The sequence below is a fragment of the Pezoporus wallicus genome, unplaced genomic scaffold (assembly GCF_028554395.1).
Source record: "Pezoporus wallicus isolate ANWC-B61680 ecotype Strahan unplaced genomic scaffold, APGP_CSIRO_Pwel_v1 contig_5485, whole genome shotgun sequence".
Classification (NCBI taxonomy): Eukaryota; Metazoa; Chordata; class Aves; order Psittaciformes; family Psittacidae; genus Pezoporus; species Pezoporus wallicus.
Genome location: NW_026641550.1, coordinates 5,124,776 through 5,150,455, shown reverse-complemented (window position 1 = coordinate 5,150,455; position 25,680 = coordinate 5,124,776). Strand labels below are relative to the sequence as shown.

The following is a 25,680-nucleotide window of genomic DNA, read 5'->3' as shown; positions in this document are numbered from 1 at the left end:
AGAACGCGCGCGCGCGCCACCGGAGAAGGCGGGGGGGGGGGAGGAGAAGGAGGAGGGAGCCAACCCGCCTGCCCGCCTTGCCGTGGCGCCTGGCGCGCGCTCTCCGCCCGCCTCGCTTCCGCCGGGCGCCGCTGCTCTCTGCTTTCCTCTCCCCGCCCTCACTCCCTCCGGCCTGGGCCCGCCGCACCCGGCGCTTCCACCGGGCAGCTCCCATCGGGCCGCCGCTGCCGCCGCCGTCGTCATCGCTCCCCAGCACCCCGCCCCCTTCCGAGACGCTCTGGTTGGGGGTGACCCGCCGACGGCAGTCTCACTCCGCAGCGCCCGGGCCTGCCTGTCGCTCCGCGCCGGGCCTGTCCGGTGACAGTCGCGACCGCGGGAGGTGGCGGCGGAGGAGGAGGCCGGAGTCGGGATGTCCGGACAACAGCAACAACAATCCCCGCCGCAGCAGCTCCCTTTGGCAGCCGCCGCTCCCCCGCCGGCGCCGGGGATCCCATCAGCCGCCGTCGCCGCCAACCCCGGCCCCGCACCGGCCGCCGCGCTCCTGCTACACCCGCCGCCGCCGCCGCCGGCCACCGCTGCGCCGCCGCCACCCGCCGCCGCCGCCGGCAGCGGGCCCGCGGCGGCGGGGGGCGGCGGTGCCGGCGCGGCGCTGGGCCTGTCGGCGGGGAGCAGCGGCACCACCACCGGCACGAGTGCCCCGGCGCCGTTCCCGCACGGTGACCCGGCTCTGAACGAGCAGGAGAAGGAGCTAAAACGGCGGCTGAAGAGGCTCTACCCGGCCGTGGACGAGCAGGAGACGCCGCTGCCCCGCTCCTGGAGCCCGAAGGACAAATTCAGTTACATCGGCCTCTCTCAGAACAACCTGCGGGTACACTACAAAGGTGAGGGCCGGCCCTGGCCGCCGCCAACCTCCTCCGGCCCCGGCGGGGAGCGGGGGCCCTCGTTGGGCCGGGGGCTGCGGGCCGACCCCTCCGTCGGGCGGTGGGCACGGGAGTAACAATAACAGGAAATAACACACGCTCCTCTCCCTCTTTCTTCTCCTTTTCTGCCTTCCGATCCCCTAAATTGCCCGCAGCGTGAGAACAGTCTTGGTTTTCCTTATTTCAGCTTTATTTTCTCTCCTTTCCCCTCCCCCCGCTTCTGTCGCGGTGCGGGGGGAGGGTGGGGGGGCAAGGGGCCGCCCACCCCCCTTCTCCGCCTCCTTGTGCTCCTGGAGTGGGCATTATGTAAACTCTGAGACTTCCTCCGTGGATTCAGGTATCACCAGAAGGTTTGGGTTTGAGGCAGGAGAATAAAGGAGAATCGGCATGACGTGTCCGGCTTATGGTAATGAGCCAGGAAAGAAGTGGCTTTTCTTTTTTTTTTTTCGAGAGAGAAGAGCAAGGGTTAAGCTGTTAAACACGGAAATGACGGGAGGGGAAAGCACACATAAAAACGCAGTTTATTTTTTAGACGGTGAAAAATGGAATTAAAACCACTGATAATAGTTTAGCCTAACTGTTGTACAGCCTGCAGAGTGATTTGAGGGGAGGAATGCTAATAGGGCTTGTGTTAATAAAGGTGACTATATAACTTTCTGCCTAGGTGTTTCATAGTTAAAGTTACCGACTTTCAGAGGTAAAAATTGGAGTATGCATTTGTGTAAATTCGCAAGAGGGGATGGAAGAAAAATTTGTGTTGCTTGTTATGAAATGTCATAAAACCTGGAAACATAAGCGTACACTCTGACCTGAAAAAACACAGACACATCTGGTGTTCTAGGCCCAAGTCCTAAAGTAGAAGTGGTGCGGATTCAAAACCACATCTGAGTTGGCCGCGAAGAACTGGATCTTTTGTCAGTCTGTAGTCAAATGAACGTAATGGGAGGGGAAAGAAGCAACCTTGCAATTACCCTTTTTCAGAGTTTACAGTGGAGAAATTCAACTGAAATCTCGATAAACATGTAACTGTTTAATCGGAGGAGGAAAACGGGAACACAAACACATGGCAGGATTTGGCTGCCATGAAGGGATTTAATGTACTCTCAGAGACTTTACAGAGAGCCATTATTATTACGTACAAAATATTCTGTTAAAAATGCTAAGTTTAATGCCCCATACAAAGATAATAAAGGAGGTTGATGACTATAGAGCAGGTTTCTGGGAGGCGCTGAGTGATTTAAGGACGTGTAATTTAGTACTCAACTCTGAATTTCCTGGCTTTTGTTCAGTGCTTTATGACCTTGTATTTTTAGAAGCATTTTGTATTTTCTGGTGCTTGGTGGCAGCGGGTTGGGCTTTTCTTGTTTGTTATTTTTGTTTCATTTTGGTTTTCCTTCTAAGATGGTCATAGCTTTGTGGCCCTCAAGTCTTCCTGCTGTTTTGTTTTGCTTTGACCAACTCCTTTTGCTCATGGAGTAGAATTTAGAGATGGAATCTCCTTGGTCTGTCAGTGCAACTGTAGAAGTGTATTTTCAAGGTTTCTTGGCGCTATCTTTGTTTTTCCTCACGTCTTTTCTTTGCCTTAGTGTTTAAAAAAAAATGATTACCTCAAAGAAATTACAAGTGGCTCAGCATGTTTCTGAAGTACAGGTAACATAGGAAATACTGTGGATACCCTACCAGAAGTCATAAAGCACACAATAAAGTACCTTTACCCTAGTCCTTAAATAATAGAAAGTAATGAAGGTTGAAGAGTTCCTAGATTAGCCCAGAGGACTCTGAAAAGGAGAGGTGCCAATATAACATGTATAAGCTTTTCTTTCTCCTAACTGCAAGTGTGAGGGAATGGCTTCTTAAGTGGCCCATCTTCCTGGTAATTTAAGGAAGGTGGCTATTAGGGCAGCCCCATGTATGTGTTTGTAGCCTGGCACCTGGAGTTGCTAAACAGGCTACACAATCGATGGTATTGGGGCATTCCTACCTGAGAACTGGGAGAAAAACCCACTAAAACATCTGCTGCCTTTTCTCCCTTCTGGATCCTTCAGCCCTGAGAATACAGTAACAGTGAAGAAAATGAGGAGGTTCATGAGGAGAATAAGGGAAGATGGGAAATAAGAATGTGCTTAGCACTGCAAAATTTTGTTTCTACAATTCACTTGCAAGCAGAAGTCACAATCAAAAGCATTCAAAGTATCATGGAATATTGGCACTTTCAGTGCTTCTGAAGTTATCTGAGTAGTAGTGGAAGAATGGTAGATGTTTTTATTAAAAGGAAATTGAACAGGGCATTGAGCATGGATAAAGAGCTGTTGTATTCTTGACCAAGATACTCAGGGAAGGGAGAGAAGACAGATTGTTCAAAGAAGCCAGTAATTAAAAGCAATTCTTACTAGACTGTGTTTCTGAAGTTGTGCACTTAAGCTTTCTCTGGTGTCTCTGTAGATTTTTCACTATGGAACGTTTTTTCTTGAGTAACTTCCTTCTGTCTGAGACTGATGGAAGGTACAAAGAGGTAACATTGCTTTCCTTCCACCCTGAATGTGTTGGGGATACTTGCCTCTGAAAAAATGGGTGGGGGGGAACAATCACAGCAAAAGCTTTCAAAGTAATTTTTTTTTTCATAATTTTAATGTGCTGATGTGTTGTGAGCAGTGATATTTTTGTTTTACTGGTTTGTGAGAGGAATGGTGGTCCTCCCTGTGTAATTTTGAAGATTTTTTTCATTTGCTTGCATACCAGTGGACAACTTGTATGGAAACATGAGCTGCAGTAGATGTCTCTCTCTGTTGCATTTGTGATGCTTTGTGTGCTGCATTTCTGGACCTGAAGCTTTTTACAAGCATCCTAGAGAGTGTTTAAAAATCAAAATTTCCACAAAACCAGGCACTAATCAAGCAGTGGAGGTTTAAAGAAAGGAGTACAATCTAGCATCGGGATACCAGCTCTTTAAATTTTGTTGGGTGTCAACAAAACCCAAGGGTCAGTGGTCTGTTGTATTATCTCTCAAAATCATAGCATTCCTTAAAAAAGGAAAACATACATGGGGAGGTGATTTCAGGGAAGGTGGCATTGACTGCTGTGTTGTTTACCAGAGCAGGCTAATTTCTTTCCACAGTGAGCTATTCTGTTATACTTTTATAAATTCTGACTCTTGATTAGGAAGCTCTGTAAATATCTGGATGTGAAATACATATATGTTGGCATCAGTGATGCTGTAATATACATTAAAGACTATACCCAAGGGTGGTTTTGGTTTTTAGTTGGGCAGACGTACATTTTTGTGTTGGTGCCAGTTAGCTGTGTAAGCTGATAAAATGCTAACGCTGTCCTAGTGGCTGTTGTACATGGTATATCTATGTAAGGGAAACATGAAAAACGGTAGCAGAAAAAAAAAGTTAGTCACTTCACTTAATTGTAATGTTAACAGCTCTGAGCTGTGGGGAGGTTCAGCATAAGCATACGGGTTCAGACAAATGTTTGTTAAATGTAAAGGAGTTAACCGCATAAAATATGTAGCTCTGAAGGCAAAACATCTTTTAACATTTTTCTACATATCTAAAATATTTAGAATTAACACATGTATCTCATTGGAAAAATGGATTTCGTAAATGCTGCATGTAATATGAATGTTCCACTAGACAGACAAGTTCAGTTTCCAGCAGATAATAATCTATGCTATGTAGTATAAGGGGATAAAAATACAGACTCAATGCAGATGTAGCCATGAAAGAAACTATATACAGAAATAGGTAAACAGACTAAAGCATTAGTTCTAAAACCATGGAAAGTCCTCTAGTAACTTCACTTAAGTTAGTCTTGTGACAGTTGTCCAAAAAAAGCTGAGGAAAGTTATGCAATTTGAGTAAGCTGCTATTGTGTGAACTTTTTCTAATGTATTACAGGCCAGGAAATCTTAGCCAGACATTTATTTACAATGCAGTTGCCTTTGAACTGCCTCTAGTGCCAAACTAAAAAAAAAAAAGAAAAGAAAAGTTTTATTTTCAGTACAAACCGTACATCCCAATTTCTGTAACAGAAAAGGAAATAACTAAACCAGAGGAGGATTCAGTAGTAATAATGTTGTCATTCACTGATACAAGGATGGTGTCAGTTTTTTCTGGCAGAAAACACTTGAAGTACATTCAGTTCAGTATGCTTGTTTTGGACATGTTCGTAGCTCTGGGATATATTGCTTTTTTCTTGACTGGGGGAAAAGTTGAAGTAAAATCAGTAATTTGTGCATGGTTTTGTTTTTGGGTTCCTTCCACCCTGTTGTCTGAGTGGGACTTTCCTAATGAATTCAGCAGGTTAGGCCTTGATTATTTTATTTTTGGCAGCACAAGTCATTGAACCACCTGTTGGAAATAACTGCAGTTCAGTTTATGTAAACTTTGCTAAAGGGCACTTTCAGTAAAAATCATCATTGTAAATAACTGCTTAAAATCTAAAGCTTTATTCCTTTATCATGGTCAACTCATGGTTGATAAGCACTTTTAATGAAAGCCCAATTGAACTTACCTGAGATCTGGTTTACAGTGTAAAGTCTGAGCTTTGTACACCTATTTTCCCTTCTCTGCCCCAGTGCATCTGTTTGCAGAATTCTCTTTTTAATGCTGAAAATCATCAAATTTTGGTGTTAAATAGTACATACTTTAAAAGTATTCTTTAAAATACTTTAACTGTAGTTTGCAACTATGAAAGAACTATGTTCCCTGGTATAGGGAACATAGGGTAACATTCGCATGATCTACTTCAGGCATTTGGACCCTCCAATTCAGAAATTTGGAGTTGGGTGTCAAAGTTGCTTCTTTCAAGCAGGGAAGTGGGGATTCTTGTTAGCAGGGAACATGACAGCAGTATATAATGCCAAGTTAATGGGCCACTCAGCTCAGTGTCCCATCAGTGACAGCAGACATAAATGAGTCCCTACAGAAAAATCTAGAAAGGAGGTGTATCTGTGTGTTCCCCTCTGAGTTTCCAGCCATTTTAAGCCAAATGGCATCCTGAGCTGAAGGCAGTTTCTCAGGTAACTTCTGTTCTAGAAGCTTGCCCAGCGTCCACTTAAACAGTAGCATCTGTAACGTACTTCAGTAAGAAATTTTGCAGTTCAGCTCTGTAAAGAACCTCTTTCTTATTTTAAAGCTGGCTCATAACTAACACCTTGTGACTCTTCATGTAGTCCAGCGTAGCTCAGTAGTATTGAAAGTCTTAAGTAGCATGTTGAGACATTAGAGGTATTTGTAGTTAAGTGCTTGATGCCGTTGAATTTGCTGTTAGAAATAATAACTGTATGTAACTACAAATAAAAGCAACATACTCAAGTAGTAAAATGGGATTCATAGAAGATTATATTAAAAGAGCAGCAGTTCTAAATTTAGGGTGTCTCCTGGTTTAATGGAATGAAAGTAGTTTTGGGCACTGACTTCCCAAAGCATGTTGCTTCACCACATGAGGTGTTTGGCAATACTGGTAAGATATCCTGTTACTTCTGCCCCTGGGTCGACCTCTTATTTGTGGTGTGACAGCTGTGTGTGGCTGTGTTGTGAACTGGATCGGGGAACTGATCTGCTGCTTAAAAAAAAAATAATCTGGTAGGTTTCTTAAAGCCCGATCAGCTAATCAATCTGGTTCATGGTTTATCTTTGCAGATAGCTGTCTGGACTAGGGAAGGAGTGGGAGAAGGGCGCTTGTTTTAGGAAGAGGTCCTAAGAATACCTTAAATCAGCATTGTTTCCAAACACTTTAGACTGTGATTTCACAAAACAAAGTCTGCTGGGTGATGGATATACATTTTCAATAATATTTGGCTAGTTCCTACTACTTCAGTCTTCTCTGTGGAAGACTTGCCCAAATAAGGAGACTGACTCAAACTACACAGATTGTCAAGTGCATGGAGTAACCAAGGGAACTTATTTGCAGTCTATTTTAATGTAAAAACCTAAGAACATTTAAAAAGAAAGTATCCTTCCTTTGCCACACCCCTTCCTCTAACCAGTGCATCATTTAATCAGTGCTGTCTGAATTTAAGGGATCTCTCAGATGTTTAACGTTCTGCCCACAAAGTTTTGGGTGCCTTTTAGCTGAAGGATTGCTGCGTGCTTAGGAATGATAATCTTAATTTATAGTAGCTAATAGTAAGGTACCAGCACTTGAAAACCAAGCAAACCTATGGAAGCTTTAAGCTTATGTACTTTGTTATTACCTTGGTTGACACAGCCTGAGGAAATAACTTAAGTGGTGAACAATAAAACATGCATGCTGTCTTGTGTATGGAGGAGTAAATTACTGTTTTTTCCTCATATGAGATGTCTGAAAACAACATGCAGAAGCTTAATATTGTAAAACCTGTGAGGTGATAGAGGGATCTTTATATAAGATGGTTTAGTAATAGCATGTTGAAGTGAGCCGTGCATTTGTACCCAGAAAAGTAAGATAGCTAAAGACAGATACACTAAGGTAAACTGGTTACATCAGAAAAACTTTGTGGGTTAAACTTGATCTCAGTGAGTGAAGAATTTGTGCTAACAGAGTTTCAGATGCAGATGCATTCACAGTGGAGAGTTCTCCTTGGCTGACTGTATGCCTTTTGGTGAGAGATAGTGCTAGCTCTGCAGGCAGATAAACTGTTTACTGTTTTATCAACGTTTTTACTAGATGGCTCTGTTCTTAGAGGTGAAGGAGTGTAGGTCAGCTGTGCCTATCTTTCTGTCATTTTCCTGCAACATTTTCCTGTGTCACCTGGCTTGCTGTACATGAGACATGATTAATCTGTGCCTGAGCAGTAATTCCAGTGTTAATGCCACTGGAAGGAGTGTAGTTATAATTTTTTGGCATACACAAACAATTGCAATGCAGGTGCAGTAGGCCTCCCTGTCTGGACTGGAGATGACAGCTGGAGTGCTTGCAGCCAGAATGATTTGCACAGCACACTCCAGGCAGTCATCTCTTCATCATGCCTCAGATCCACATGGAGTGTGGGCATGGTATCGCCATTAATTATGGCAATGACATCTGTTCGTGGTTGCCATCCTACTGAAATACCTCTTGCCAGGATTTAGTGTATTTTTCACCTTGCTCCATTTTATTTTATTTTTTAACTGTGTCCTGTGACCCCATGAGTAACGTTTATGCAATAATTGTGGGATTTTGGTGCGCCTGGGAGACGCTGAGCTTGCTTGAACAGGTTGCTGCTAGAACAAGTCATCTGGCCAAGTTGCCTTCGGAACAATGGGGCTGTGAAGAGGGTGACATGTTCTGAAGAGTTAGTGTTAGTAGAATGGAAGTGGTTCTTGGGTTTAGGTTGAAAACCCCTGAAGTAGACGAGAGCTGGTGTTGGGCATTCTTCTTGTGGCAGAGCTGATACATAGTAAGCCTTATAAGAAACAGGAGTAGGAGCTGCATTAGCTCAGTTGCAGTCTGTAACACCTCATGCTGTCCTCAAATAGCATTAAAAACATGGAAATGTTTTAAATTATGAGTTGTACATTCTATATAGTGATGTTTATTCTGAAGGGCATTCAGAATTAAAGTATTTTAACTTGAATATTCAGAAGCACTGGGCATTAGATTAAGCTGTTACATCATGTTTCAGTCTATAAAATGAGCAAGCTGTGTGCATTTGAGAAAGTATACATTTCTTTCAAACCTAAGTGGGCTTTTACCAGTTACATTGCTTACTATGGTTAAACTTTTCTTCTTGTTTCCCTTCAAATAATTGTAAAACCTTTTAGATGAGTATATCCAGAACTTCTCATAGCATGCTTAAGTTACAGTGCAGGTGCCTACAATGAAAACCTAATGTTGGAAGAAAATACTCTAGCATAAAAATGAGGTTGATTAGAATATTGTGTATTGTTTGCTCAATTACATAAGCCTTCTATTTTGAATAGTTGGTATGTGTACCTTTGGGTCATCTTCTGCAATTATCTAAAATATTTTTTTTGTTGTGTTTTGAATACAATTGTTTTTCAGGTCATGGAAAAACTCCAAAAGATGCTGCCTCTGTTCGAGCTACGCATCCTATACCTGCAGCGTGTGGCATATACTATTTTGAAGTTAAAATTGTCAGTAAGGGAAGAGATGGGTAAGCACTGAGTGTATTATTAATTACTACTTGAAATACTGTCTCGCATCTTTTTTTCAGTTGACAGATATCTTTTGTATCAAAACTTATTTTCATATTTAACTGCTTTTTATATAGCTTATTTCCTCACTCATGAGAAGTTGTTCTCTGATACTTGGTTGTTTTAAAGGAGTTGATTGTAGTATTTTGTGTCCACAAATCAGTGTACACAATAAGTAACGGCATCTTCTTGTTTTCTCTTGATAGAGAATTTAGGGTTTGAAAGGCCATAGTTTGACCCTCTTTTTACCTTTTAAAGGTTGGGTTTTGGCTATGCGACTTCACAGACTTTAATGTAATTTTAGGAAGTGTGCAGCAGACCGTCTGATCGCAGCAGTGCAGTCTTTCTGTGGATGTCATATCAGTTTGAAAATGGAAAGTTATTCTTAAGGCTGCTTGATGAACAGTCATAAGAACAAATGGGAGTGTTCTGAATAGGTGCTTGGGAATTTGTCACCTTACGGAAAGAGTTAATGAGTGAGTGCAGCTGCTGCTTCCCAGAATCTATCTGAATTATGAATCTTTTGAAAAAAATAGCCTTGTAGTACTGCTGCTGATTTGTAGGGGCATTTATGAGTTTGTTACTACTTGTGTTCCCATAAGTTATCTCTGGGAAATTTCTTTGCTATGGAAAAACTTATGTCTGTAGTTGCATTTGTCACACTATGAAGACCTGATTATTATTCAATTGAGATAATAGCAAAACATGACTTGAAACACTAATGTCTGTGAGTTTTAGGAACACCTTTTGTGTTGTTTTTTTTTTATTATTCATTAAACTTTTTATTTTTGTATTTCTTAAATTGCCCTGCTGCTCTCAGTTAAGGAGAGGTTCTTACTGTGATTTACTAGTGATGCACGTATCTCATCTTGAAATGTATTTCTGCCTGCTTAGTTTGGAAGATGGTTTTTTGAAGTGATAGATTTCAAAGTGTCCATGTGTGGGAATGTCATTTTATTTAACTCCTCTAACACTTCACTTTTGACCTCTTTCTGTTGCATTTTGGTAATTTCTGACTCACTAGGCCAGTCGGGATAATCCTACAGAAGTAGAATTTGTTTTTTAAGTGGTTATTTGTGAGATGTACATGGCTGAGCCTTGTGAAGTTGCCTGCTGAGATTGCTTAAGAGAAACTGAGAGGTGCTTTTTTGGGTTCATGACAACACATACTGTGTTTCCTTGCTTCAGTCTTGTGACCTTTTTTCAGGGGCATTTAATGAAATGCTAGCTGCATGATGAGCTGAGATGTTAATTTTTTTCATCATACAATATAGTATGGATATGGATACTATGGGGAATACTGTGGATATGGGGAATACTGTGCACAGAGCCAAAGCCAGCTCTAGCTTGACTGATACAGAGCAGGAGACTGATACAAGAGAGGAGCCTCACTGGATGTAGTATGTCTATCTTTAGGCCCTTTTTTCATGTCCAGGAGGTCTTTGTGAATCTCTTAGGGTTCAATGTTACATTGCATTCGAACTACTAAATTAGCCTGTAATTAAAGTAAACTGGGGAATTAAATGCAGAGAAATAGAGGCAGGTCTACAGAAACCAGTTTGTGCCTAACAGGGTTTATTAGTTCTTTCTCACTGCCTGTTGTGTTTCACCTGCAGGTGATATTTTTACCATTTTTACCTTTTTTTTTTTTTTTTTCTTCTTTACTTTGTATCTGGTAATGGGAACAGAGGTCAGGAAGACCAGATCTGTAGAAGACCAGCATGTAACTAATAGGGTCAGTTAGTTCAAATACCTTAATGTTGCAAAAGCATCAAGGCCTGAGCCTGAGCATAGCTGTTGAAGCACTACAGCTGTATTTTATTGTACTGCATAAAATAAACCCTAGACTACCCAAGGCAACTAAAGTATCTCTGCAAGCTGAAGTATGACTTTCAACTTCCGTAAACGTCAGTGAATAATTTAATGGTGTTTAATTTGAGTTACCTTTGGTAATAGCCTTTACAGCTTATTTTTTTTAATAAATGCAGCTTAAAGTATTTAGTTCATGTACTATGTTATATGGGCAAGTCTAACAGCATTCTTGCTTGTGTGCTCTGCTTATCATGGGTTGCCTCAAATCATCAAAATCGTTTTCTAAAAACCTTTACAAAAAAAGCTAGTCTAGGAAATCTAGGTTTTTGTGCTACTGTAGTACTTGATGGCACTGCTCCTGGAATATAGTCTTGTGTGCGTCAGAGTTGCTGGGCAATCACAAAGATTATTCTCCTCCTGAAGTAGCACAGCTCTTTTTAGTATAGGGCATGGATATGACGTGGCTTTCTGTATGGCTTCTTGTAGCTCTCTGTAGGCAACAACAGTATTGGTTTTGTCACACTGATGACCTAGGTCATTTAATTCTTTACATATTTGAGAGTTACAAGTTGAGTAGGAATTTGAAAGTGAATAATAACATTAATTTCACAGATATTCATGATGGTCAGCTTCTAGGCATTATGGACACAATAAAGTATGAAAGCAGGCTTACTAGGAAGTAAGAAATGGGTGTGGAGGTTGGCATCGCAGAGCAGATAAAGAATGAAGTTGCTTTTTTGGTACTGCAGTGGGGAGTGTTAGGGCCATGCAGCAACTGATGATTACTAAAAGGGAAGTGAGAAGTAAGGTTAGGAAAAGTAATAAGGTGGAAATATCATTCAAACAAAAACTGTCTTGATATTTATACAGTGTTTGGCATGAAGAGTCCTGTGATTTTTTTTTTTTTTTTAATTTTAATGTGCTTCTGCAGTACAGAGAAGTGTAATAATTATCTTAAATATTTTTAATCTCTTGTTAAAAGTGCTAACCGGCTGTCATGTTGCTCTGTAAATATTTTCTGTTGTTCTTCAGTTTTCTTCCTGAATTTTATGTCTCCTTTTTCAGTCTGAGGACCTCTGTTTACATTCTTCTTTTGCCCTCTCTTTTGCTTTGTTTTGTTTGGCTTCATGTAGAACATTGTGGACAGTGATGTGAATGATTGGAGGTGGTGACAGTAGATGAGTAATGGGTGTAAGTATGGGGAACAGTACTAAGTTGATGATTATAATGCATGGTAGGAAAAAGAGTATTAACTGCAAGAAATTATAATCTGCATCCCTATTGAAATCTCCAGTTAATGTAAACGTAAACATATACATGTGTGTCAGTTAATGCAAAGTATTGCAGCAAGTACTGTAAAGAATTTTGATGTAGTTGGGGTAGCTAAACATAGTCTTAGCTTTAAATTAAACTTTTGGAAGCTCTTAGCCCTCAGTTGTGATTGATCTGTCAGAGAACTAGAATTAACATAAAGTAGTTTTTGTTCTGTAATTTCTTGATACGGTACTCAAGGGAGTAAGATAGATATGGCATTGCCTTTTGCACACCACTCTTATGTTTAGTTTCATCTGAATTTCTAGAATAGCAGCTAAATTAAACTACATCGTCAGTCTCAGAATGGGAATGAACAAGGGTCTGCCAAGTCATATGGTTCTTGTGATTTGAAGATACAAGCCTTAGTCTCTAAATCTGCCATAATACTGTACTGCCCCTTCACTTTCCAAAAATTACCACCATGGTGGCCATTCTCTTTTCCAGTCTTTCTGAAATCTGGATTTCAGTTTTCTCATGCTGCTTTTTACCGAGTTCAGTTTTGCTACTCTTTTACACGTTTGGGTCCTCTGGCTCTCTATAAAGTGGTAATGCATCTGCCTACAGCCCCACAGCTAATATCTTATTTCAGATACCAGTTAACATTTCTCTCACACAGCTAAAGATGCTTGCATGGTACTGTCATAGTTTGTATGTACTATAAGTCCTGTGGCTTTATGTTGCTCCTATGGGCATCCTTCATTAATGGTGAAGAGTTGTCTATAGTCTCTCTCAGTTGAGAATGAGCTTTGCTGTAACCTTAGGTTGTACTCTAGCATTTCACACTAGGTATAAACGTACTGTGGTTCCGCTCTCCAAGGGGCTGTCCTGAGGGTAACCACTGTCTGCCTGGCTTTCAGAAGCAAACTACTTTTCATTATTTTATATTATCAATAGCTTATGTGTGTATGATTTACTGAATGATCATTCATTTCTACATGAATTTCAGTCTTAGGCTTGTTGGTTTTGTAGTGAATCTCTTCGTTTCCAGTCAGGTCAGTGTTTTTTGAATGTTTGCAGTTCTTACTCTAAACCGTAGTTTGAAGACTTGGTGATTTGGCCATGAGAAGAAACAGCCTTTGAACGCTCGCTGGGTTCACAACTCTTGTCCCATTTTGTGACTGTGTCAGCTTTATGGTAAACAGATGGGTAGCTCATTCTTCAAAAGTTTATTTGAAGAGTTTGTTTTCAGCTGGGTTCATTCCCCAGTATGGCTGTTTGTATCACTTCCTGAATAGCTATGGCAGCAAAAGAGAAGGGAGCAGAAATGAGCATCTGGAGAGTGGGAATGCTACTTCTGGTCAGAGTACCAGATTATGCCAACTTTATTTTAGTTTAAATACAGCCTTTTGTTTTTTGTTTTTTTTTTAAATCTTTCACCAGGAGAGACCTTTTATCTGTGTTTTTTTTTTTTCCCCAGGAAAAACAGCTTTTTGGGGAAATGCCTTTAACCTCATTGTCTACTAGCAATGGGCAAATGACAGTAATGCCATGTATATCTGGACAGTCTTCAGTGCTTTCACAAGAGTCGAGGAAGTTGTATTGTTAAAATGCAAAATCTTCTAAGCAGATGTGCTTCTTTTTTTTCCCAATGAAGAATGAAAACAAGAATTGGAAATTGTAAGCAGTCTAAAAGAAAAAATGAAAACTAGGTTTAGAAAAGCTTTAGTCTTTTAGCAGATAGCACTCAGCTTACACTTCTGTAAGCATGGTTGGTTAGTCTGTGGTGTGGTTGTACCAATTCAGATCTTCGTGGGTATACTTCATATTGCATGTACAAATTCTGCTAAATGTTCTGCATTAAAATAAAATGTTACTATAGAAATTCACATAAAGTAATCGGTATGCTTTTTGGTAAAGCAGTGTTAATAAGGCTTTAGATTATGGCTAGATTATAACTGGTTTTTAACACTAGCCATTCAGTCATCTGTTGTTTTGGCAGTATCTTTTAGTACATGTTGTGTATGTTAAGTGAGTGAAGAAAGAAAGAAGGAAGAATTACCCAAAACAAAAATACGGTGAGAATTAAGTTTGAGTTTTCATTATACCCGTACCTATGGTTTAGCCTGAGGTGTTTCAGTGTGTTTGAGTGATGTTTGTGAAATACAAATGCTTTGTTGTCTTTTAGAGCATGTATGTGTAACTGTTTAAACAGAAACCATACTTTGATTACGCAGTAAGTTGGCCTTTCCTTTAGCATCCAGTATACCCATTTTCTTGTTCACAACGCAAGCATAAAACAATAAAATAAAATACAGCTGCTGTTTTGATTGTATTTTTGTACACTACTAATGTAAAAATTTTGTGCAGTCTTAAGAGCTTTTTTTATAGTTATGTCTTCACTTCGTATCATTGATACGTCCTTATAATCACAGGCATTTGTTACAACATGCAAACTTCGCTCAGTCTGTGTTAACATATGTCTTGCAGCATTATAAGCAGAGTACTTGTGTATAGAGTAGAATCTGATGAAGTCTGAAGTAGCTTTCTTGCATTAGTGTCTTCATTTGAATTGCAGCAGCTGCAAGAAGAGATTGGATCATGAATCAGCAAGTGTGTCTTTTCTTAAACTGTAGCAGTAATTCATTTTTTACCTGAGTGTACAAGACCAGACACTTGACAGAAATGAACAGCAGCTGCATGTGTTAGAGGATTGAGGTTTGTGTTTAACTGGTTAGAAATACATGGAACTGGAACAAGAAAGTTTTATTTCTTCATTAATGTTTTCTAGAACTGAAGATTTTTAATGTAAAAAGAAAGTCAAGAGAATGTATTTCATTTCTCAGTCCCTGCTTCTTGCAGAATGTGAAGTTATTTCTTTCTTATGAGGTTCATTCACATAGAAATAGTGTATAGATGATAGTCTTACTGCAGCCCAGACTTACATTATTGTCTGTGCAGTTAATTCTTCTCTGACAGTGTGGTCCCCAAAAAGTGCTTTAGGGAGAAATCTCATAAGGTGAAATTATGCAATCTCAGAAAGTGAGGGGTGTCAGGAAATGAGAATCATTCTAGGAACATTACAGGAATCACAAGCAAAACATTACAGGGGTAATGGTTTTGAGCACTGTGCAAGATGACTGCCTGACTTCTTTTTTTTTTCTCCTCTCTGTGTAGAACTGGAATAATCTGAAACCTGGGTTTATCGTGTTCAAAATACTGTTTCCTTGGAAACATTCCATAAAATTAAACTTGTTTTCATTTTGAAATGAAAGACTCAAACTGTCTGTGGCATATTTTGAAACATTTAAATAGAGATAAATTTACCAGCTCATTTCTTATTATGATTGTGCAGACAATAAGGATCTTGGATTAGCATATTGCTACAAAATTTTAATGTGGAGTAACTATATTAAAAATGAAATTCAGATAGCTTTTTAGAGTACTGTGTTTCTGACCTTGTAGAGTCAGTGAAGACAGTGTAAGAGAATTCTTCAGACTTCCTACGCCCTTGCAAGTCAGTTGTGCAAGCCATTTAGAAAATCATTTAGTGTCAAAATTCCTACAGATGTTGCAGTCTTTTCTACTTGTACACTTTTCTAAGATACAAATGTGAAAGTAAAACTGCACCTGTTATATAGCCTCCATTTTTTTTAATTTCAGCGTTAATTCTGCTTTTCTTAGTAGTCAGTGCATTTGAAACATTAGGATGTTTTCAGTGGCCTTATTTATGGGTGTAAACATGTGTTGGTGCTTGGACTTAGGCTCCTTACAGATATTACAGTAACTTAGGTTTTAACACCATATGGTTGAAGTTGCTTTCTTTAAATGGGTAGCATGTGGGTGATAAGATACCAGGTTGATTATTTACTTTCTTTATCGTCATCAAAAGAAGTTGGATTTTGATATAGCAGTTCTTCAGGTTATACTGTCGTTTGTAGAACATGTAGGCTCAGTGAGTCAGAAGGAATTTGACCCTTTGCAGGTAGGTTGCTTATGAAATCTTTATAGTAGGGAGGCTATTATCTTTTTTTCTTCATTGCTTGAAAGATTTGTTAACTCATTTTACTTGTCTTTACAAATACAGTATAGAATATTTGTTAGAGGGTTTTTTTTTGTTTGTTTTGTTTCGGTTTTGTGTTTTGTTTTTTTTTTTTAATTTGTTGGGTTTTTTTGTCTTTTAACTCGATAAATGGTTATTTAATACTTAATTTTATCTTTAACCACTGGTAAGCTTTCTGAGGCACCTGTGGTTTGGTATAGTTTTTGAGATTCTGTATTACTCTCGATGGAATGGGTGGGATCGGATATAATTAACCTGAATTCTGATTATTATCAACCTCCATATTGAAGGATCTTCTGTAGACTTTCAGTGGAGTAGCTGAAAGATCTAATGGAACAGTTTCAAATAAAAATCAGAATTGTGTATCTTTTATGAACTGCTGGGGTATTTTTCCTTGTGTTTTAGTGGTTTCGTTTTGTATCATCTCTTACTGCTACTTTTTCCTTTTATTTGGTTCTGTTTGGGTTTGTTTTCCTCACACTTGGTCTATTCAGACATCCAAATAGACACTTTAGCTTCAGCTGCTTCTTACACATTTCACTACCTAGGCTTTTGTGTCTGTGTTAGTGGGGAAAAAATAAGTATCACAGTGCCCGTATTTTTGACATTGACATTTCTTTTGCTTTGTGGCAGTAAGTGTTAATCTTCAGCAATTTTTAAACTCTAGTTTCACAGCATACCTAAAAATTTCTATATGACTTGAGGTTGTGAAATGTAAACTAGAAGATGTGCTAACACACTAAAATGGTGATCTGTATCTTTAATGAACTGGAATAAGAATAAATACAATTTGAAATGAATAATCAAGAGTATATCAGATGCTTTTGCTTTCTTGGTCCTAAGACCAATGTCGCTGCACTCTCTAATGGTTTTCAGCCACAGTCTCTTCAGTTTCTCTTAGGTTGATTTTATGAATTCCATTGGTGGTTTTACATGTTGTTTTTAATTTTCTGAGCTCCTATAAGACTTGGGCACATCAATAAATTGATGAGTAGCAACTGGTGGGACCAAAATGCTCAGGGAGATGGGCTTCTTAATATAAAGGGTCCCAAGCCACTTCCTTCCATTTGCTTAAATAGGTGATTGTCCTACCACAGCATCCAGGGCTGTTTATGGGTGGGGAGCTGAGTTGTAGGCACCGTCTACAGGTACAGAAGGAAGTGATGGGGGAGGCAACATCAGAACCACACCATTATTCACCCTCTCTGATCTTTGAAACCACACTGTGTCATTCCAGTTTAGGACGGTGCAGCACCAGGAGCGTGCTGCTTCCTAGTGTTGACACCTCTCTTTCCCCAGGGCTGCTGTTCCAGCATGACATAGTCTGTGTGGACCTGTTCTTCCTGCCTGTTGCTACCTCCTAGACCAAACCCATTCATGTGACAGGACAGCAGGAAGTACTTCGTGAACTGACAGAACAGTGTGGGCCTGCATTTCACCGGGTTACTAGCATGAATTTTTTTTTATCATGAACTAAGGGGGGAAAAGTTAAATGTATGGCTCTGACACTGCTCTGATTCCTAGACACATGATGCATGAACTTTAAGGTAGCAAACAGAAGGACAGTTTATGTGATTCCTCCCACTGAAGCAAGTCTTTTTGCAGGCAATGACTCTGGACCTAAATGTGGGTTAACCTTCTTTAAAAACCAAATAAAAAAGTATTTTAAAGCCTGTTGAGCTTACAGATGCCAGGAAAAGGGAAAAAAAAAACCAAACCCTTAAATGTAGTGGTTTGGCATAAATACAACTGCTGTTACGAATTTTAGAGCATCTAAAGTCTATCTGTCATAATACTGTTCCCCCCCCTCAATTTCTAGCATACTGTATCTAGTTGAACATGAGAGTTGCTATCCCTCAGCTATAACAAACAATAAATTAGCTTAACTGGTGAGCCTTTAATTTCACTCGCTTCCAAACCATGAATTGTAGGCATTCCTTTTTCCTTTTGAAAGATGTCTATAGTAAATGTGTTAATTATTTGAAATGTTTTAATCTAATTTTACTTGAGTTTCTATGAAGTCCAAGTCTCCTTGTTCCCAGCTGTATTAAATACAGTGGGTCTGTGTTTACAGTTGTTACTGAGTTGAAGAGGAGGCTCAGAAGATATATCTGGGAGAGAAAAAACAAGTGCTACCAAAATGTTACCTAAATGATGATTTTCTATCTAGCATTTTACATTTTTTGTATAACCTTAATCTTGTTTCTGTAAGAATACTGAAATGAAATAATTAACTCTTTTGGATAAAGGTGGTTTCTTTATATGACTGCCATTAGAAGGCTTTTTGCAGGTTTTGGAGTTCAACTTCCCTGAATTATTTTAGAAAATTACTTTCTTTAATAAATTATCCTTAACAGGAGACTTTCTGTCTTTACATGAGAATCCTTCATGCATCAAACTTCAGACAATGCTAAGAACAATTCTGCCATTATTAAAGACAAAATCAAGGGTTATTCACTTGTTGCTTTCATTTATAATTGTTTTGTTGAATCTGCTGCTGCAGTGGTGGCAGCAGCAGTAATGTAATTAGCAAAGCAGCAAAGACTAATCCTTTTGTTGCCCCTTTGCTTCAGCTTTTCAGTATCTCTAAATGAGATACTTTATATTGCCAGATACGTGTAGTATCTGCTATATGGTTCCAAGGTTCCATTTCGTGCTGGTATGGTGAAGGGAAAGCAAGATTGTATCGTACATTAGGAATTATCAGAGGAGGGCTTTGTAAATATCAAACACAGAAGCAGATAAGGTAATTGTTAGGAGTGATCAATAGAAAGAGCAGAAAGTCCAGTACACAGTTAAGCATATGGCTTCTGAGATTTGCTGCTCAGTTTCGTTCTATGCGAAATGTGTTTAAAATAGCAGATTAACCAGTACTTCTTCGAAGAATAGTTGCTTAAAAATTGCATTATAAGAGATGGGAATACAAAGGTCTATTTCTTCAACTATTTTCCAGGTGGCATGGGTGATTATTTTTTTAATATATATACAGTTTATTATTTAATGACAGATTTATGGTAACTATTTTGAACTAGTGTCAGTAATTTTAATGTTTTGATAAACTAGGAAATATTAGGTGATTTTTACATGCTTGCTTTAGTCTCATGGGGGTTGGTTTAAGTTGTGCGGGGGGGGGGCGGTGAAAGCCTTAAAGCATTATACTGTTTCTCTTTTTGAGTTCTTGTCTTCCTGATCATGAAATTACTTTTGTTTATGAAACAGAAGCAAAATTGTTTCTACTAACTTCAAATAGTGTGATTTTGAGGTGGGGAGATGATTTTTTTTTTTTTTTTTTTAACCTTTCCAGTACTTGCTATCAAATTGACAACAATTATGCTGGATATGACTTTATTAAAACTACCTTTTGTAAGGCTGACTTTTGGACTTCATTGACCTAGCTGTAACTTGTTTAGATTTAAGATTATGGGTAAGTACAGTAAAATATTGTCCCTTGTTAGCTCTTCAACAGGTTCCCAACAGTTAAGTAAATGTTAAGTAACATTGCTGGAAAATGTCTCTAGACGGCATTCTGCTCTATGATCCAGGGCTTTAATGGTTTAGTGTGATCTTTTTGTAAGTGCTATGCTAAGGGTGCATTTTGGTGCAGAAATAATGCAGCTCTGCATGTATTTTGTAAATTATATGTGTATGGCTTTATCCCTACTTTCAAAATAAGGCATGGGCTTTGATGTTTTTGTTCGTAGTTTATGGCTAATATCAGTATTCTCCATTGATAACCCAAGATGCGTAAAAGAGAAGGAAATTTTCATTGCTTCCTGCAAGGACAGAATCTCTCTGTGTCAAACCATATATACTAGGAATTACTTTTCACTTTCTTTGCTGTTATGCCACTCAGCATATGAAATGACCCCTCAGCAGCTTTATTGGTATATAACTAATCAGCACAGTGTTTCTTAGCAATATCCCAATATATATACGTAGTTTTGTAAGAAAGAGATGCATTTCTTTTGTTCTTTCATTTTTCCAGTTACATGGGAATTGGGCTGTCAGCACAGGGTGTGAACATGAACAGACTACCAGGTATGTTCCAGTTTTCATTACATAAGTTACTTATGTTGGTTAATTGCAGTTCTTCTTTTAAATATGCTTGACTTTGATAGGAAGGTTCTGGTAAGCAGTAGTGTAGCATAACATCTCTGTTGTATCTGTCATCTGAATTACATACAGCTTGCAGCTAAAATAAAGTTTAGCTTTTACGGTATGTTTGCTCCTGTACTATTTCCCACAATTCTGTGTTAGTTTATAACATTATATAATATGTATTTATAACATTATGCAGATACTTTTTAGCAGACAAATTTTAAACACTGACTTGCACGGTCAGTGATGCTGTCTTGTTAACAGCTGTCTGCAGTACCTCTGTATAGCATTTACAGAAGCTGTGTGTATATGCTTTTTTTTCAGTCCATCTTCAAATGTGTAAGACAACCAGCCAACCCCCAACCTAAATAAACAAAAAAACAAACAAAGCACCAACAGATTTTTTTTTTTGTTTGTTCCTATTAGCCAAGTATAAAATCATGTTAAATTAACCTCAGAGTATCTGTATTCTCTTCCTTATGCATTGTTACTTTCTCACCCAGATTTTCTGGTAAAGATCCTTATGATGACAGTAGTTACATTGTGAGCCCAGTTAAGGGGGGATGAATTGCTAGTTTGTGACATTAACTTATTTTGAGTATGATTTAGGATGTATTGCAAGTAATTACCAGAGATACTGCTAATCAATGTAACTGCAGTAATTTGGGGTACTTAATTTACTGAGAGATGCTTACTGTGGTGCCTGCTGAAGCTACATACAGATTAAGGGCCTAATATGGAAATGACTTCCAAATTAACCTGTTAGGCAGAAGCTTGATAGAAGAGTTAACCTGCAACCTTTTAATCATTAAAAATGAGTTGTCAGGGTAACTTCTTATAGCCAGAAGGTGTGCGTGTATGTTTATGAAATTTGGCGATTTGTGTTAAAGATCATGCTTCATATTATTTTGAATAGGCATTTAATAGACCTGTTAGGAAGATTATATGGTGCCTGAAAGTTTATTGCTTTTCTATGTGTTCTTGTTTAGTATTGTTCTTGTTTAGAATTGCAGAGAATGTGGACAGGTATTTTCAAATGAGCTCAGACTAAAATTGCTTGTTGTGAATTTCACTGAGTAGTGTGACAATATGAAGCTTCTTAACTGGTTCTGCAGCTTCTTCACCTGCAATATTACCACCATATTTGCATACATAATGATTTGCTTGCTGGTTGTGACTTTAACCTGTATTGATAATTTTTTTTTTTCCTTTTAATTTTCAGGGCAGCAAAGCTTAGTTGACACTACAGTCTGGAGATTCTGCTATTATGCAGAGACTGCTTGCTGCTGAATAGTCATTGAGAATGATAAGGAGTAGAAATGTGATTCCCCAGAGATGCATGTTTGGATTTTAGCCAGGAAGAATTTGATTATGACATATGGTAGCAATAGTTCTGCAAGATGAAAGGGAGAACAGAATAATCTTCACTGTTTTACTGGGACATGTCAGATCTGCATATAGCTTTTCAAATTTCCACATTGTAGCTGATTATATTTTTGATGTTGCCAATTTTGTGAAAGAGAAAAATGTTTAATCTGAATTTGCATTACCTGTTACCTACTACAAATGGAATTACCTTTTCAGCCATTTTGATAGAAGTTGTAATTTTTAAAAAAATTAAATAGATTTTTAAGATAAGAAATCTTAGAAAGCAGAAAGCTGAGCATAGTAATTAACTGTATTAACATAGCTTTTCCATTATTTCACAATAAAGGAAATTAATAAAATTGCAAATGCTTTGTTCTCTAGGTTGGGATAAACATTCATATGGTTACCATGGAGATGATGGACATTCATTCTGTTCCTCTGGAACTGGACAGCCCTATGGCCCAACGTTCACTACGGGTGATGTCATTGGTTGTTGTGTCAACCTTATCAATAATACCTGCTTCTACACAAAGAATGGACACAGCTTGGGTATGGAGAAACATTACCGTTAATGATAACACTGTGTCTGTAAGTCTTGTAAATCTGAGACTCTGTTCATGTCAGGAACAAAGTGCTTGAATAGTTCTTTTGATAGTCTTACATGATTTAAGTAAAGAATTGGGAAGAATAATTTCTTATGTGCCACTTGCAGTAACATTCCTTGTGAATTTGGAAGGATTTGTCATAATACCTCATTCCACTGGGCCTGCATTTGTGCACTCCATTACTAAATCCTCAAATAATACTTGATGCATACAAGGTAATACATAATAAGAGAATTGCAGAAATGGAGAATGGATATAGCTAAAACTCATTGCTGCTGTTTGAAGGACACTTAGCCTTCACTAAAACCTTACCTTGTATGGGTATTATTTTGAGCATATGTTGGAGAACAGTGTCTTTTGGATTCTCAGTCTGGAGTCAGGCATAGTTGGGCTAAAGCCATGAATTATGCAAGTTGTGCTAAAATTAAGTCTGTTAAATTCTTGTGGCAAATTTTAGTATTATGCAAGACTGAAAGAGAATTTTTGAGTTTGAAGACAGAAGGAGGGGGTACAGTTCTTTCGATGCAGTGTATATGTAATAATTCCATGACTTAGTGCAGTTTAGTGAACAAAGATACAGAGTGTAAAGAAAGAAGGGGAAAAAGATCTACCAGGCCCTGAGCAAAAAGATTTAACTTCAGAGTTTTCCTGCCTCTGCTCAGATCAGGGCTTAGGTGTCTCCAGAGGGCAATTCCAAGTAATTACTTCTGTGATTCTATCATAATTTAATGTTTCTTCTAAATTGAATGAGTGTATATACCTGCGCTTAATACACTGTGGCAGTGGTACACTTTAACCATGCACTGTGTAGTAGTGTCTTTTGGCCCTGATTCAGGGTATATGTTGAAATGGAAGACAATAGGTTCATGTTGTTGTTTACCCCAACTTTAACTGGATTAAAGCTGAACTTCCATTTTGGAACTAGTAGCGGTGTACCCGCAGGTAGGTTGCATCAGATCATTGGTCAACTAAAAAGACAGTGGTTTTCTGACTACAGTTCTGGTCATATGCATGGAAGAGTGAAGAAGGGAGGAGCAGAAACCTTCTCTTCTAGTGGAAGTCTTAAAGCAGACTGAATTAGGCCAAGTATGAAAAAGGTCACTCCAAGTGCTTAAAAATCTCTTTAGAGGAGAACAGAATGGCATAGATGAGGAGAGGCTAGTAAGATGTCATCTGTCATAGACAAGAGTTTGACAAACACTTTATGGATTTCAGAAGGAAACCTGGCAGCTGTTCTGCTGTGGTGGGCTTTGCTAGTTTGAATTTCTGGCAGAGGAAAATTGATTCTTAAGGGGAGAAAGAAATTGTTTAGGGGAGAAAATAAATTAGAATTTGTGGCTGTCTTGCAGAGTTGTTTCTGCTATTTGTCCAGAATTCTTGTATGATCGTGACTTGGAGGACATTTATGTTTCTTCTTCGGGCCGCAGATGCAGTCTTAGAGTATTGGAAATCTTTGGCTCAGCTTGGGATTTGACGCTACAAAACGGGCTAAGCAATTATTTACGCAAGTGTGAAGTTCTGGGTTAAAAAAAAATCCACCACCACCAACAAAAAAACCCTACAAACCTGGAAACTAAGCCCCTCCCCCAATACCTAGATGTCACTTAGTCATCAGTTATCGTTTATATGTCTTGCCTACTGCCATGGTTACTTTGGAAAAGGGCAAGTTGGATGTCAAAATGTGCCAAACAGGAACTTTATAAAAAGTTAGGGTGTGGACAGGTGATGAGTGACATGTTAGCTTTGAGATGTGATGGGAGGAAATGGATTCGGTTTATATTTTTTGTACCAAAGGCATGAGTAAGGAATCCAGATGCTCTTGATGTTTGCAATCTTGGTTAAGAATGGAGATGGAAAGAAGAGGTGGAATTTAGGACCAAAGGTTAAAAACTTTGGGTTTTTTTTTAATCTTAAATTTGAAAATTCAATAATACAAAATAAATAAGAGTTTGAAGGGATAAGTGGATTTCGGTCATTATGCACTTATGAAAAAATAAATTCAAAGAAATACTTGCAACAGTAAAGGAAATGCTGAAATACTATTATCATTTTTCTGCCAGAAGGAGATTTCCCGGTACTTACTTTTTAACTGAAAGCTCCCCCACTTCCTCCTCTAAAATTGCATGAAGTTCATGAAGTGTATAGAGGTCAGATTTTACTCTAATCCTGAGACAGTAAAATCATTGCCTTGGTTTTAGTGGTAGATGGATGCTTGTAATAACACAACAAGATAATAAGCTACTCTATTTGAAAACCAAAATGCCATGGTGTGGATTAGAATGAAACATTTACCCTACTGGTTCGGAGTATTACTTGCTACTCATGTAAAGATCATATGTACTTGTGAAGAAAAGTAATAGCAAACAAGAAAAGACACCATTAAATCTTGCTGTTGCAGCATCAAGACATGCAAGTGAAGAAATATCTTCAGATATTCTTATTGTGCCTCTATTCTGTAGCCAGAATTTTCATACTTTCTAATCTGTGTATCTGCATGATGTTTGGTAAATCTTATGTCCTGTGTTGAAAAATTGAGGGCAAATTGAATACTTCTGGATGACAGCTACTTTTTGCCAATATTGCTCTGATTACTCAAGCACATCAGTTGTGCCTATGCATCACTGATGTCACTATCCTTAACTACTTATTTCCGAGATAGTTTGGGTGAGTTTTCTGAACATGTAATGATACACTTAAGAAAATGAGGCAAGAATCCAGACGTATGAAAATTCATCTTAATTTTCTCTTCATTACAGGCATCGCTTTCACAGATCTACCGGTAAGAGAAGTGCATTTTCAAACAGCTTTCCTTTGTATTAGAAACAAATGTTTCAGTTGTAACTTGTGTTTACCTTGTGTTTCTTGGAAGAACAGTGATAATCATCTTAACCATTTTAATATCATAAATTTTTCCTCACCATTTAAGTGGTGATTTGTTAACCAAAGCCAATTTTTTTTGTTTTTAAACTGATTTTCACAGGGGTTTTTCTTTTCAGGTTTTGACAGGCACTTCTAATGGAAGTGTAGCAGGAAATAATGCATGCAAGTAGTTGTTACGTACTTTGATATATACAGGCCTTACATACAAAGTGGAAGCTGTATTAAACACCAGCACGGTGCACGTGTGTGTTCAGCTGTGTATCATGCACAGAAAGGCTGGCTTAAGTAGCTCATGATGAGTAACACATGATAAGTAACACATGATGACTGTAACTCATCCTTGATAATCTAATTTTCAAAATCTTTCTCTAGACTGTTTACTCTGTCAGGTCAAACGTGTCAAAGTTTTGGTTTGTTGCTTTTTAAAGCAAGCTTGGGGATACCTGAAGTTGTCTGGCTTTTCAGTCAATTAAATTGTAATTTCCTTGAAGTTGTTAGAAATGTGTTCTGCATGCCACTGGTACCAGCAGCTGCTGCCCTTCTGATTGTTTGTTGTTGGA

At 38.7% G+C, this 25,680-nt stretch overlaps 1 protein-coding gene across 4 annotated transcripts in view; it reads left to right on the top strand.

The window, feature by feature from the left end:
- The first annotated feature begins 239 nt into the window (after positions 1 to 239).
- Positions 240 to 25,680, top strand: part of RANBP9 (RAN binding protein 9) — a 39,631-nt gene continuing 14,190 nt past the window's right edge. For 2 of the 4 annotated variants that reach the window (XM_057424404.1, XM_057424403.1), the window contains exons 1-5: positions 243 to 881; positions 8,892 to 9,003; positions 20,155 to 20,207; positions 22,017 to 22,184; positions 24,997 to 25,019. In XM_057424404.1, coding sequence (XP_057280387.1) covers positions 410 to 881; positions 8,892 to 9,003; positions 20,155 to 20,207; positions 22,017 to 22,184; positions 24,997 to 25,019 — 828 coding nt within the window. In that variant the 5' untranslated portion in view covers positions 243 to 409. Of the gene's footprint in view, positions 882 to 1,191; positions 1,327 to 8,891; positions 9,004 to 20,154; positions 20,208 to 22,016; positions 22,185 to 24,996; positions 25,020 to 25,680 lie in introns of those variants that run through there. The other 2 variants (XM_057424405.1, XM_057424406.1) reach the window with 2 other exon arrangements.